General features: G+C 46.0%; 1 protein-coding gene across 9 annotated transcripts in view; it reads right to left on the bottom strand.

Annotated features, from left to right (window-relative positions):
• Positions 1-4,288: 4,288 nt before the first annotated feature.
• Pbld (phenazine biosynthesis like protein domain containing) overlaps positions 4,289-15,277 on the bottom strand; it is a 35,210-nt gene continuing 24,221 nt past the window's right edge. For 7 of the 9 annotated variants that reach the window (XM_063239597.1, XM_063239593.1, XM_063239594.1 and 4 more), the window contains exons 3-11: positions 14,214-14,313; positions 13,301-13,399; positions 12,139-12,248; positions 12,022-12,051; positions 10,547-10,635; positions 10,156-10,334; positions 8,921-9,020; positions 6,945-7,007; positions 4,289-5,144 (exon numbers count right to left, since the gene is read on the bottom strand). In XM_063239597.1, the coding sequence (XP_063095667.1) occupies positions 4,949-5,144; positions 6,945-7,007; positions 8,921-9,020; positions 10,156-10,334; positions 10,547-10,635; positions 12,022-12,051; positions 12,139-12,248; positions 13,301-13,399; positions 14,214-14,313 (966 nt within the window). In that variant the 3' untranslated portion in view covers positions 4,289-4,948. Of the gene's footprint in view, positions 5,145-6,944; positions 7,008-8,881; positions 9,021-10,155; positions 10,335-10,546; positions 10,636-12,021; positions 12,052-12,138; positions 12,249-13,300; positions 13,400-14,213; positions 14,314-15,277 lie in introns of all 9 variants that reach the window. The other 2 variants (XR_010044319.1, XM_013156760.2) reach the window with 2 other exon arrangements.

Here is a 15,277-nt window from a genome sequence, read left to right on the forward strand (position 1 = left end):
AATAACTTTCAGTATTTATTATGTACCCTTGAAAACCACATGTTGTCTATTGAACTGGATGATTAGTTTTAAATGATGGGTTTTAAAAAACATAAATTAAATAAAATAACATGATGGGTCTGCATTTCTCTCTCTGCCCCCACAGGAATTCACAAGAGCTTTCTGGGCATGCACAATTGAGACAAAACCCACGCCCACGCTGTGCATGCACCTCCAAGTCCCTTCTGCTGGGCTATCTGAGCCAGCCACTCTGCCGCAGTGTCTGTGCGCTGCAGACCCATCACCAAGGAGCGACGTCCCTGGTCAGGGGAGCCCTGTCCACGCTGGCTCTTGCGCTTTGCAGCCCCCAGCTTCTGACAGGAGCCTGCGTCTTCCACTCCATTTACCTGTCGGGCGGGCTGATCTGCCTGGGCTGCAAGTCCCCATTCCAGCTGGGCAGTTGGTTTGCTGGCCGCTGGGAGCACAGCAGGTGAATTCCCACCCCAAGGGAACTCAGGAAAGGTACACCCACCCACATTGCACCCACACAATCAATCCAAAAAGGGAAAATTAGCTGGGGATGTAACGCAGGGCAAGGTCCCTTGCCTCAAATGTGCAAGGACCTAGGTTTAACCCCCAGGACCACAAAAGAAAGAAAAAAAATAGAAATGACTTTTTTAAGGTATGCTATATACATGCTATACGCACTCCCACATGGAATGTAATTATTAGGTACTGAAACGTGTACTAATCAAATTAAAATTTTAAAAAGACAGAAAATTGAAGTCAACCTGAAGCAATCATTCTCAACAGGGCATAGATCTTATTCCCATTGTGGAGTTGAGGGTGAGACTGGCAAAATCTAACAACATTAAAGGAACAGAATGAAACAGGGCATGGCAGTGCATGCCCTAACCCCAGCACTCAGGAGGCTGAGGCAGGAGAATCCCTGTGAGCCTGGGCTGCATAGTGAGTTCAAGGCCAGCCTGGACTGCATAACAAGACCTTGTCTTAAAAAAAAAAGAGCAGAATGGTTTAACTGTGATCTGATTCAAAGGGAAAGACAGGGCTGGCCAGTTTGGAGGCTCTAGAAACGTTTGCTTAGGGACATGAGCTTTGGTTTGAGACCCATGCAGCCTTGGGGCTGGGGATTTAGCTCAGCGGCATAAGCGCCTGCCTTACAAGCAGGCAGTCACATGAGTTCAATCCCCGGTACGGATTTTAAAAAAAAAGGAAAAAGACAAAAAAAGAGAGAGAGAGACCCACGCAGCCTGGCTGTGGGGAAGAAGGTCTCACACCTCACATGGTGCAGGGCTAAGGTGGCCTCTCTTAAAACAATACTCTAAAAATAGGCATAAGACAATCAGAAAGAGGAACCTTGGCTACTCAATACTGTCAGTGTTTCTAATTTAGGGGAGTTGTGTTGGTTTTCTCTTGCTGCACACCTATATTACTGATCACTTAAACCAGACACAGTAGCTTACACCTGTCACCCCAGCACTTTGGGAAGCTGAGGCAGGAGGATTGCAAGTTCAAGCCCAACCTGGACGGTAAACGACGGTATCACTGGGGGCCACTCTGCGGTCAGGCTACCACGGGCATAGAGCAAAGATTAAGCTAGGCGTGGTGGCACATGTGGATAATCCCAGCACTCCCAAGGCTGAGACAGGAGGGGGCACCATGAGTTCCAGGCCAGCCTGAACTACACAGCAAGACCCTGTCTCAGAAAAAACACAACAAAACAACAAAATTATCCTCAAAAATCTCATAAATCACCTACAAAGCATGGTAGACTGCTGTACCCCCATTCACAACCCCAGCGCTCCCATTTTCCTGCAGTTCTGCATAACACCACTATTTTGTTAAGTACTAGATGAAGTTGTTGGTTTGGTTTGGGGACAGTGGTTCTCTAACAATAAATGTTTCAAACACCAAAATCACCTTTGCCTTCATCTGATCATATGTCACGAAGCTCAAGTAAATGAATATGACAGGGGTAACTAGGGAAGCTTATTGTGTCTTCATGACACCTACCCTGTTTTAAATCCTTGTTTTAGTTCCAGTTACCAAGCAGCTCTCTGGTCAAAATTTGACTTTCTAAACGCATAAGCAAATGGGAAGAAAATAATCTGCTCATAGTGCTTTGGTTTGAATATACCCTCTAAAACTCAAATTGAATTTTCTCTTTTAAGACAGGGTCTCAGGGCTGGGATTTAGCTCAGCGGCATAAGAGCCTGCCTTATAAGCAGGCAGTCGTGAGTTCGATCCTGGGTACCGATAAAAAGGAAAAAGACCAAAAAAAAAAAAAAAAAAAAAAAGACAGGGTCTCACTGTATAGTCCAGGCTGGGCTTGAACTCATGGTGATCCTCCTGCCTCAGCCTCTACACGTGGCCTAATTGTTTAAGTCACTGTGATGCTATAGATGTTCATACTTCGGTATACATGTGTCAAACTCAACACATCAAGGGATCCACCTACCTTCAACATCAAGCTGGCATGCGAGGACGCATTTCTGAAGCTCTCTCCTTTCTCATGACCAGGCAGGTTGGAGATGGCAGAGGCAGGAGAACACTGTGCTTCTACTAGAGTTCAAATCACTCCCATCCTGCTGTGCCCACAGCAACAGGAAACTTGTGTGCATACAGTGCGCTAGTCTGTGCTTCTGCTGTGCAAGGGTGTAGCTCCCTTTCTTGTTTGCCTCCAGGATCAGGGTGCTCAGCCCACCCTGCCTCAAACCCCCAGGCCATGTCTCAAGTACCTGGCTCCCACCACCACTTCGCCTGCCTGCCCGGGGGCTGGCTAAACACAGTAAGTATCTCCCACTTTTCTGACTACACCGAGTGAGTGTCCACAGCTAAATGCATAGTTTCAAGAAGAAAATCTCTTACAAAGTTAAGTATGTGCCAGGCGTGGTGCACACACCTGTAACCCCAGCACTCCAGAGGCTGAGGCAGAAGGACAGCCATGAGTTTGAGAGCAGCCTGGGCTCCATACTAAGGAGGAAAAAAAGTGAATATGTATTTTGAAAATATAGTATGAAATGTTAACTCAGGTGCTACAACTGGCAACTGTCTTGCAAAAAAGAACTTAGAGAAGTCAGGTGGGGTCACACACACCTACAATCCCAGCACTCTGGGAGTCTGAGTCAGGAGAAGCAAGTTCAAAGCCTGTTTGGGAAAATTATTGAGACCTTGTCTCAAAGGAATAGTAGGGTATGGTGGCACAGGTCTATGAATGCAGCATCTAGGAGGCTAGGCAGGAGGGTCACAAGCCAGGGACCTGCCTGGGTAGTGAAACAAAACCTTGTCTCAAAATAAAAAGGGCTGATGATTAAAAGCCCTAGATTCAATCCCCAGTATCCAGATAGACAGATGGACAGACAGACATTCTATAAATAGGAAGCATGAGCCAGGTGTGGTGGCACACTCCTGTAATTCCAGAATTTGGGAGGCTGAGGCAGGGGAGTCATTGCAAGTTCAAGACCAGCCTGGGCTACAAAGTGAGCCTAAGGCCAGCCTGACCTGCATAGTGAGAACCTGTCTCAAAAAAAACAAAAAAAAAGAAGCATGGTACCAATTTCAGGACACCATAGGAATACCTAATTGACTAGCTTGCAGTTTTTGAAACGATTGAGGGGCTAGGGCTGGGAGTTTGGCTCAGCAGTGTAAGTACCTGCTTGGCAAACTTGAGGTCATGAGTTTGACCCCCGGCACCAAAGGGGAAAAAAAAAAAGATTGAGGGGCTGGGAATTTAGCTCAGTGGCATAGGCGCCTGGCATGCACAAGGTCCTGAGTTCATCCCTGGTGCCAAAAAAGGAAAAAAAGACTGAGAATTGGCATTAGTTGAGATCATCTTAAAACACTCATAAGTATTCAAAAAAGACCCCATTTCAAAGTCAACAATAATTATTCAATATTTTACTTTTAATTTAATTTATAGCTATGAGAAAAATCCACCCATCCCACCTGCCCTCTCAGGACAGAACCCGGGCCTTGGCGCCAAGCTATATTGCAGCCTTTTTTAAATTTTTATTTTTTGAAATATGATCTTGGTGAACTGCTAATTCACCACACTGGATGCTGGACTGTGATCCTCCTGCCTCGGCCCCCCAGAGTACAAGGATAACAGGTATGCACCGCCACTCCCCGAAGAGAATTCCTCTGAGTTAGCATTATTTTCTGTTTTAGAACCGGGAATCAAACATAGAACTTTGTGCTTGCCAGGCAGGCACTTATGTCACTGAGCTATGTCCCCAGCCCTTGACTTAGCATTTTAAAGTCACAGAACAAGAAAGAAACTGAGATTCCATTCATTTCAGTGTTCAATTTTACTAACGCAGGAAATACCCTGACTCACATTTGTTTGCTGTCCTGGGCTTTGTCTTAATTTTTAGTCGTTACACGTGAGTGCAAGAGTAAAGGGAATACTGTTTAGCTTCATTAGAATTACTTTCAGTCGGGCCTCACACATATGATCTGTTTTCACAGCTCACGTTTTTCTCTATCGTCAGGGTGTAACACTGCCGACACTTCACAGCTTACTACAATTCTTTCTTAGTATTAGATAACGAAACAATGTTCTGTGTGTCCACATAGTCACTGAGTCTTTTCTATGACTGCAAAAATATTCTGTCAGGTACAGACACCTAAGCGAAAGCCTCCCTCTTCATAAATGCAGTGTTCCTCGTTCTCTGACGGGCACTGCGACCACAGAAGGGCCAGCAGTGCTGTCTCCTGATTACTCCCAGTCAAAAACATTCACGGGGAGGAGGCTGGGCCACAGAGCCCTCCTTAGCCCACAAGGGCAAGGCCCTGGGTCCAGTGTCCCCAGCATGGTTGAGGTTGCGGGTGATGTAGTCAAGGACACTTGCGGGTGGAGCCGCACTGCGCTGGTTGATTAGTCTGCACAAGTGGTTAAAGCCCTCAGCGCGGCTCCTTTTCTCTACATTTGGCATAAGGAGTAAGTGGACTACAAGCAGGTGCTCGGCTTTCTTTGATGCGACCTGGAAAACTCCGTGTGGATAGGGACAGCGGCGTCCTGCACCCGCATCCCTAGATGGTCAGCGTGCCTTCCACAACCAAGACTGCGCGGCCCTTGATGTCCACTCGTGCATGAGGGCGCAGGGAAATACCCAGTTCTCCTCCTCGTGGGGAGCACTGAAATGCTGAAGAAAACAAAAGAAGTCACAAATTATGAGCATTTTCACCCATTGTAATGAACAGAATATAGTAAAAACCTTTTATCACCAGCTCCACAGGCTTCCCAGGTTTCTTTCTTTCCTTCCTTTTTTTTTTTTTTTTTTTTTTTTTTTGAGATACAGTCTCATTATGTAGCTCGGCTGGTTTGAATTCATTACGTAGGCAGGCTGGCCTCAAACTCACAGTGATCCTCCTGCCTCAGCCTTCCAGTGCTGGGATTTCAGGCTTAACATCAAGGTTACTTTAAAGAATAAATGTCTTCATCTGCCTATGGAGTTGTAAATGCAATTTAGTCAATAGAACACACAGCCTCACCTCCTCCCTTCCTGAGCTCTTTCTCATCATTTCCCCTACTACTTCCTGTAACACCCCACTATGTCCTACCCACAGCCTCCTCCAGGAGACAGTGATATTATGGGAAAGACAGAGGTATGAACCGGAAGTCTAAGAGGAGGAAGAGGGTGCTCCTGCCCTCCTTTGAAGGCCTCATCTTCTCAGCTCTGAATACAGCTGAGGGGTTGTCTCATTCATAACACAAGGTGTGATCAAAAAATACAATGTGTGTTTAAATACGTTTTATTCCAGTAAAAAATACATCGCCAATTAGCCCCTTCAAAATACTCCCCGCTGCTCTGAACATATGTATCCCACCACTGTGTCACTTTCTGAAGCGCTTCTGGATTCCTCTTTCATGAGTGTCTTTATTCACACTGCTATGGCTGCCTTGACATCCTGAATTGATTCAAAACGTTCATTGTTGTGGTCATTTTGACTCTGGGGAAGAGGCAGAGGTGCATGGTGCCAAGTCTGGTAAATAAGGTGGGTGAGGACACACCAGAGTGTCTCAGCCGGCCTGCCTCTCTGCTCTTTTGTTTTGTTTTCCGCCTGTCGGATGGCTCTCAGCAGCAGGATCCCCTCTGGTTTTGAGCACACCTCATAAAGACATGAAGGAGGACTTCAGAGCTGCATCAGAAACAACACTGGGAAGAGTGTGCTCCAAGTGAGAGGCAGTATTTTGAGGGATTAATGCCAATGTGCCTTTCTTTTTTTCTTTTTTGGTACCGGGGATCAAACTCATGACCACACACTTGCAAGGCAGGCGCTTATGCCACTGAGCTAAATCCCCAACCCCTCCAATGTGTCTTTTACTGTAAATGATTTTTAAACTTTAAGCATTCGCTATGTGCTGGGCAGAGGCCTCAGTCTTCAGGAGGGGAACTCAGCACCGAGGAGGGGAACCAGGCTCCTCAAGGAGAGAAATCGGCTGCCTTGCCACCTCCACTCAAGGCTCCAGGAAGGCACAGCTCCAGCCTTGGGGTCACCATCCAGCTCTGAGGCCTCGGTGGTGCAGCTCCGTTGGCTACAGTGGCTCTTCTCTGCCCCTGACCACCATACTCGCCCCTAGGGGACTTGGTCTGGAAGTTGTCAGTTTGGCTCAATCCTGTGGTATCAACAGCCATATAACTGAGCCTTAAGGATCATTCATTATCACATGATCAATAACCACTCCGGGCCAAAGACACACAGCAAACCAAGGCCATTGGCCGGAGTCTTACTGAGCCCTGAATCCCAGTGTCTGTTGTGAGAGGCAGGGGCAGAGGTGTCTGGGGTAAAGGATGTTTAGGGTGACAGTTAAGGATGGTTAAGGACCATCTTATGCCATGAGTGACATAATATTTGACTATATTTTCAAGGGGAAAACACTAGGAGAAGGACACTAGTTTAAATTAGTCAAATAAACAGAAATTGGAAAAGAGCAGACCTACCCCGCATGTCTTTCTTCCCCAGCTGCTGGGACCAGTAGCCACTGAGAATAGTGTGCGCGAGCCCTGAAGGAGAAAACAGTTACTGACGCCCACAAAGTACAGGGGCCTGTGAGGTAGGCTGATTAGGAGCCTCAGTCACCTACCCAGCATGACTAACCTTACAGCATTTGATTTTAAGCTGACCGGGTGATAGTGATGTATGGAATGTGCGTGCACAAAAACTAGGAAAAAAGACACAGAGCTAGGCACAGAAGCAGGCACCTGCAATTCCAGCACTCCAGGAGGCTGAGACAGGAAGATAGCAAGTCCCGGTCCAGCCGGCAACTTCAGTCATTCAGCAGGACCTTATCTCAAGAGTGGGGGTGTGGCTCAGTTCAAAGACCCTGGGTTCAATCCCCAGTACCAGGAAAAAAGATGGAAGGACAGAGAAGTAGGAAGGAGAGACAGAGAGACGAAGAGACAGAAAGACAGAGAACAGAGAGATAGAGACAGACAGAGAGAGGACAAGAGGGAGGGAAGGAGAATGAATTTATGAGTAAGTTCCCAAATGATGCATCTACTACGTCTTCCTGGTTCTGAGGCCTGAAATAGACTGCACATTTTAATTCCTGCCCACTAGTTCACTGTCGGTCCCTGTCAGGATGATCAAGGCCTCACAAAAATCTTCCCACATCTGTCTGGGGAAAGTGTCTCCTTCTGCTTCTCCTCTTCCTCCTCCTTCTCTTTCTCCTTCTCCTAGGGGACAAATTCAAGGACAGCTAAGTACTCTGACAAGAGCCACCTCTTCACCCAGTCAATATTCCCGAGCTTTGAGGAGCAAAAGAAGGTTTTTTTTCTACTTATGAACCTTATTCCTGAATAATACACTGTTTCCAGGCTCAAAAAGGAACTCCTTCACATGATTGTACCCTCGCTTTATTTACATACGTATGTTTTAAAACAGACACAGGGTTTCACTACATGGCCGGCCATGAACTTTCTATATAGCCCAGGTTGGTCTCAAACTTTCAATTCTCCTGTGTCACTGCCCCCCCAAGTACCAAAAATATAGGCGTGGGCCACATCCAGTTTCATTTCTTCATTTTCATATCTAATCTCTGATCTAGGCTTATGGCCCATGCCTGTAATTCTAGTACTTGGGAGGCTGAGGCAGGAGGATCACTGTAAATTCGAGGCAAGCCTGGGCTACCAAATGAGCAAGGCCAGCCTGAACTGTATGGTGAAACCCTGTCTCAGAAAGACCTAAAACAAAAAAGGAAATATAAAGTTATCATTGACAGAAAGGTCTTTGGAAGAGAAAAGGATAGAAAGCAAAAGCTCCAATTCAGAAATGCATTAATTGATGTGTGGTGCAACCATCTTGATTTGTCTAAGTCTGGTCTGCCGTTAGCAATGAAAATTCTGCATCCCCAAAACCCGTTGGTCTAGCAAACCTAGAAGGCTGTGGTCATTATGGACTCAAGACCTTCACACTCTAAAAAAGAACATTCTAGGAAGAAAAAACCCTCACACTCTGTGTCAGTTAAAACCTCCAGGCAGCAGCTGTGCATATGCAAGTCTGCTCAGAGGCTCTCTTCCGTGGGGAGAGGCTGGGCGCAGACGTCAGGACGTTGGCGGGCATTTTCCTGAGTCTTTAAAAGCGCTTGTTTGCTGAGCTTTGACTTTCATGTACTTTGTTCCTCAGAGGGTAACTAAGCCATCCTGGCCCCTGCCATCTGACCAGACTGGGGCTGTGAATCCTCTGCCCAGCCCCCTCCTGCCTGGACCCCCATCCCACGTGGATGCCTCCTCCCTGGAGCCCCGCCCCTCCCCTGCCTTCTCTCTCTGCTGGATAGAACCCAGCACCTCACACATACCGGGCAATGCTCTACCACTGAATTACACCCCAACCTGATTTTACTCTTAGACAGGGTCTTTATTAAGTTTTCCAGGCTGACCTTGAATTTGGAATACTCCTGCTTCAGCCTCCAAAGTACCTGGGATTACAGGTATGTGACCAGCCCAGAGTTCCAAACAGGATGAAAATAGGCAGCATGGTAGTCCTGCCCCTCTGTGAAGTCGTCCCTCTGCTTCCGGCTGGTGGGAGGTTTGGAAGTGTTGGCTGGTTATTAAACTAGCTTAGTTATTTGGACTGTTACTTACCATGTACCAGGCACTATAGCAAGCACTTAACATTCATTGTGTTTATGTAACTCTGTGAGGTATCATCCACATTTGATAGGCAAAGGAAGTGACGTTTTAAACGCTTGTCATTTGCCCAAAGTTGAGAAGTAGAAAACTAGAAATGCAAATCCAAACTGTCTGGCTCCAAGGTTTGCCCTGCCTCCCATGCCTCCTTTATTTTGTGCTTTTCACATGAGACTTCATGGAAAGGATGGAGGAAGAAGAAGAGATGCAGTTAAGCAAAAACAGCTCCAAACCCAAGCAATCTCAGCTGGGTGTGGTAGTGCACGCCTGTAAGCCCATCACTTAGGAGGCTGAGGCAGGAGGATTGCCACAAATTTAACATCAGCCTTAACCACATAGTGCAACCCCGTCTTGAAAGAAATAAAAAAACAAGCAACCTAATATCTAATGAGATAGACAATTCCTTTTAAGGAAACAAGAGTCAATGTTGATAACCATTGTTAATAACCTTGTACTCTGTTCTACATCATGTGCTATGTCTATCCTTGGTTTTGACTTACAGCTTTGTTTTGCCATATTTGACTTTATTCTCTCCCCCCCAAAAAAAGTAATAAGAACTAAGGAGTAATAAAATCCAAAATGTATAAATTTTGTTGTAAAAAAGAGAGGGAGGGAAAAAAAAAAAGAGCTCTAACGGATATAACAGCAAGTGTGTTTAGGGATGTTAAATAGCTGACTATATTAATGTTTTTGGATCATTGAACACAGCTGTTTGCAGTCTCTCTGTTTGAATGTCTACTTTGTATTCTTTGATACTGTGATTCGAGCAACTATTTCCAAGATGATAATATGTAATCTATTAACAGGTGATTTCTTACTGTTATGTTTTTTTTTGTAGTTCTGTATTATGTGTAACCTTACACTGCTTTGTTTTGTTTTGTGTTTTTCTCTTTTTCCTCTTAAATAAAAAAATAAAAATTAAAAAAAAAAGCAACCTAAAATATCACATAAAGGACACTTACTCAGCTAACTGTTAATCTCCCCTTCCATGGTTAATCTTTCCCTGGACCCAAAGAAAAAGTACCTGTTACGGGGTCTTCGGCCACACCAAACCATGGTGAAAAATATCTGGAGTAAAAGTCAAATGCTTGGGTGTGCCCAGCAGGCTCTGCTTTGAGGGTGACAATAAGTCCACTTATCTTCCTTGTGGTCTCCACTTGGGTCAGAGTCCCTGTGTTCACTTTCAGGATCTCCAGAAATGACCTGGTTCAGAAAGGACAAACTGCTTCACAGAGTAAGAAGTGACCGAGCCCTGTCACCCAGCAGCTCCGCGGGAGGACAGGGAGGAACAGCCATACTGCTTCCTCGAGAGAAAGAATGTCTGCTGCCTGCTCGGTTCTTTATCCACCACACGGGAGACCAAGCCAGAGCAGAAATGTGGGGCTCAGTGCCGCACAGTGGAGAACAGAGTGTACCTGTCATAGGAGTCACTGAGCCGCACAAGGAGGTTCTGGGTATCTGGAGAATAGCGGACGTCCTGGACCTGCGTGTCACCTATCGCCGCCTGCAGATACAGAACCAAAAGCTCTTCAGGAGCATGTTGGGGTCACGTGCTCTCAAACAGGGAATGAGGGTTCACTGAGCTAGCCCCTCACTGTTACCTGTGTTCCTGGGCTACTTTGCTGACCCTCTGCCAGCCTCAGACAGCCTCTGCTCACAAGTGCTCAACACACAGAGCTCACACCTTGACCCAGTTCTGCATGGCCCTGGAGTCAAAGCTCGTAATCTCTTTTGTTAACAGTATCTGCAGGTCGGGGCCTCGTGACCACCTCTTAGAGTCACTGTGAGGAACACAGGACATAACACATGTGGAGACACTGCGGCCATTTCTAGAACATTCCACATGCCAAGATTCAGGGCTGGCTGTGTGACAAACAGCAGAGCAAACGGCAAGCCCACCACTTTCATTTAGATTGCGTGTTCCAGGCTGGGGGTTTAGCTCAGTGGCATAAGTGCCTGCCTGGCAAACACGAGGTCATGAGTTCCATCCCCAGCACCAAAAAAAAAAAAAAAAGATTGTGTTCCAGAGCAAAGCCACAACATTTTCTCAAGATAACTCACTCTACCAAAGACTGAACTTAATCGTCTCCAAAGTCAAGAACATTGTTTATTTGTACACTTATGGCTTGGGTGCTGAGGCAGACTGAGGGGACAATTCCTCCCTCCATGCCATCCTCTGGCACCACCCTAACCACCAGATGGGGATGATTACAAGATGGTTCTGCCACCTTCATCAAGAGGCTTCAGGCTCTCCAGTCCCTGTGAAGGCTGAAGTATATAAATTCCCATGGCCTGTTCTCTGCCCTGGGTGCAACCTGGGCAGTCTCCTCTTTTCCTTCCACTTTTTTTGTACGGATTTCATGAAAGGAGCTTTTCTGCCAGAAATCCCCAACTCTCCTCCCTGAACCTGCACAGCCAAACTCTGGGCTCGTGTCACTCTTGCTGGCTAGAAATGAGCAGAAAGCCGCTTCCCTTCCCTTCTCTGAGGCTGGTCTCCATTCTGCTCTCCTCCTGGTTGCCTTCTTCCTCTCTTCCCCCTCAGTGGCCCCACGACAGCCTCTCTCCCCGCAAACCACTGAAGAGGCTGATTTTTCTCTGTGGTGCCTGGGAAGACGCCAGGGCCTCACACAGGAGAGAGGGAGTCCTGTATGGAGCTGTGTGTCCAGCCCTCCCGCTGACAAATGATGAGGAAAGCGGTAAACCTCCTCCCTGAGTAGCCTGAGGACTGAAATTCAAAGCTGAAATCCCTGTGCAGGTCATCAGGCTTCAGCTGGAACCTGTAGAGTGGTAGAAGGCCTATCTTTGGGGTTCAGACCACATCAAACTTTTGTGTTCAAACAATAAGAAATGACCAAATCCCACAGGCTCAGATTTGAGGCTTTTCACCAACCTTTATCAAGTTCTCCACTTCATGGAAGTCCTGGAAGGGGAAAAAGGACAAAATCACTGTAAAACAGGCAAGTGGTGCCTGTACACAGCTGGGGGGTAGCAACTAGAGAGAGCTGACCTGGGGCTGGGTAGGGTAGAGGGGCAGGTCCAGGATGATCCCATCTTCGGCTCTTCGGGCCGTTAGTTCCCCACTCAGGGTGACGAAGGTGAGGGTGCTGCTCGTGTTGTCTGTCCCGAGGGCAGAGATGAACTTGTGACATGTTGCACATCTGTTTCATCACCTGTGCGGATTCTAACTTGGGGGCTTCTAACTCATGACACAGTGACAGGACTCGGCCTCAAAAGGTCCCTCCCTCAGCTCCCAATCGATTATTAACTGCAATTGCACGTTACCTGACCTCCTTTCCCCCATGTTTCCTCGTCCATAAAACAAGGTTGTTAATTAAACCTACCTTGTACAACTGTTTCTGTGTTTTCTAAGGAGATTTAAAAATATCTACCAACAGTAACTAGAGAGTGACAAATGCTGTTAGTCCAAGTCATGGCCAAGAGATGATGACACATGTGGTCTGTGAACAATGGTCTTCCATGAAATAAATTGGGTTCCTCTTGAGTAAAACCAAGCTACACAGAAGAATTCGATTTAAATTCCACAAAGGCTAACTGAATATTCTTCCGTGAACCTGATACACTTTTGACCACTTATCTGACCTCAGTATTGTAACATTTTTAGTGAAAACCACAATGTGTAAACTAATCCTTTACCATCATGTTTCTGTGACATACTCTTCAAAAATGACTATTGCCAAGAAATCCAACAGTCACTCCAAGTTCTGGCAAGGCTGGGATAAAGGAGCCCTCTACTCTGCTGGGGGAGCATGAACTATGGAAATCAGTATGGAGAGTCTTACGTAACTATGCACAGAAATTCCATTTGACCCTACAGTTCCCCTTCCACATATCTTCCCAAAAGAGTTCAAGACATCATACATACTACAGGGAAAGGTGCACACTCACGTTTACAGTGGCACAACTCATAACAGCTAGATCTTAGAAGTGGCCTCCATGTCCATCACAGAGAGGGCAGGGGGAGAAGGGAAAAGAAAGGAAATTAAGATGTGTCAAGTACAGTGACCAACTCCCCACAAAGAATGGCATCACTATGCACTAATGAAATCATTTAGTAATAAAAAGTTAAACTAAAAAACTTTTAAAGAGATTAGAATTCTTTAATGTTTGCTACTGCTAAGTGACAGGTTCTTAAAGAAATTCATTATTACTTAGTTTGTAGAACAGCACAGCCGCAGAAGCCAGGGTGGCATGGCCGCAGAGGGGTATCTCACTCGCCGGTGTGAACCACCTCAGTCCAAAGCAGGAACCTTCAGAGGGAAAAGCGGAGAGAGGCCAGGTCACTCCCATGCAGGCAGGTTGCCATGCTCCATTTGCCTCCTCTTCCCTAAATGCTGCCTTTCCTCAGTATGATTAGCACTACAGCATGACGTGAAAGGGTGTATGCAGGAGAGACAAGCATCACAGGACTCCCCAGTGCTGAGTCTGGAGCTGAAGTTTCCAGGTTTGCCAACATCCTCTGAATCCACTTTATACTGTTGTAACAGTACACCATAGACTGGGTAATTGATGAAGAATAGAAATGTAGCTGGTTGTGGGGGTGCACGCCTGTAATCTCATCACTTGGGAGGCTGAGGCAGGAGGATCAATGCAAGTTCAAGACTAACTTGTGCTGCAAAGTGAGCTCAAGGCCAGCCTGAACTACATAACAAGACCCTGTCTCAAAAAGACAAAACAAACAAACCCCATACACTCATTTAAAAAAAAGAAGAGAAAGAAAAAGAGGAGAGCACGTTTATGCTTGACAGGGCTAAACTCACTTCTATAAGAAACGCCCCCTCAAGCTAACGAACTCACTTTCAGAATAACAGCACAAAGCCATTGCCTTTCATCAGGCCCCAGTTCCTAACTCTGTGCATTGGAATTAAGTTTCCAATACATAAATCTGAAGAGGAGGACACATCTAAACCACTGTACACCCACTTCCCTAGACATATTGAAACCCATTCTACCTCCCACCTGCATAAGTTATAAAGGAGCACTGCCTTAAGTACCATTCCCCCACCTAAAAGATAACTTCTGGTGTCATTCAAGACTGAGTAAAAAAAAAAAGTGCATACTTACTTTGTGTGAAGTTGTCTGTTGGGTGAAGTTTTCGGATAAAAGCAGTTTCAGAGAGATTCATTTCCTTTGCAATTTTTTGGTGCATGTCTTCATCCAATTTCTTAATTAGAAACAAAGGTTATTGAGACTAAAAAAACATAAATCAGACTTCCTCAGATAGTAACTACTATTAGGTAACATAGTTTATTAATATTCAAAGTTATATGCTCAAATCAGGAATGGTGCCAAATATCTGTTATCCCAGCACCCAGGAGGCTGAGGCAGGAAGACTGCAATTTCAAGGCCAGCCTGGACAACTTGAAGAGATACTGTCACAAAATAAAAATTTTAAAGAGGCTTAGGAGTAAAGGCTTTCCCTAGAATGCAGGAGGCTTTGGGTTTAATTTCAACATCAGAAAAAAGGGGAGAAAGAAGGAGAGGAAGAATAAAGGGGTCATCTTGCAGCTTAACATGGTTATAGTCCCAGTACTTGGGAGGCTGAAGCAGGGAGGTTCTCTTGAGCCTGAGAGTTTGAATCCAGCCTGCAGAATGTAGCAAAGTCTCATGTCGGGGGCTGGGGAGGTTTTGTTAGTATAGAAAATGGCAAGCAGTGAATCTAGATGTATGGTATATGGATATTGATTGTGGTATTCTGGAAACTTCTCTGGAGGTTTTCAATTTTTTAAAATACATGTTAAAAAATATAATACGGACTTTAGAAACAGATAAAATTGGATTTTAACTGCTAATACTAGCAATAAAGCTACCTTCCATAAATCACAGTGGCTGATTGGATAACTAAGAAACCTAATCCCAAGTAGAAAAGTTGGGGGCACCGCAGGGGATCCAGGCCCCCGAGGCAGTGGCGCTATGATGTGACCGGTCTCTGTGCAACTTGGTCCAGGCACAACGACCACAGATGGAAAGTGGGGGCCACTTCCACCTCTTTTGTGGAGTCTGCAATCACGGGCCTCAGTGGCGATGCCAAGGGACATAAACAAGCCCTGACTGGCCTCCCTGGCTGTGCCATCTGGGCTGCAGAAACTTGCAGTGCTCACCAATTCTTCCACTGTCTAAGCTGGCCA

Source organism: Cavia porcellus, unplaced genomic scaffold (assembly GCF_034190915.1).
Source record: "Cavia porcellus strain 051 isolate PalLab524CR breed Dunkin Hartley unplaced genomic scaffold, mCavPor4.1 scaffold_28, whole genome shotgun sequence".
NCBI lineage: Eukaryota > Metazoa > Chordata > Mammalia > Rodentia > Caviidae > Cavia > Cavia porcellus.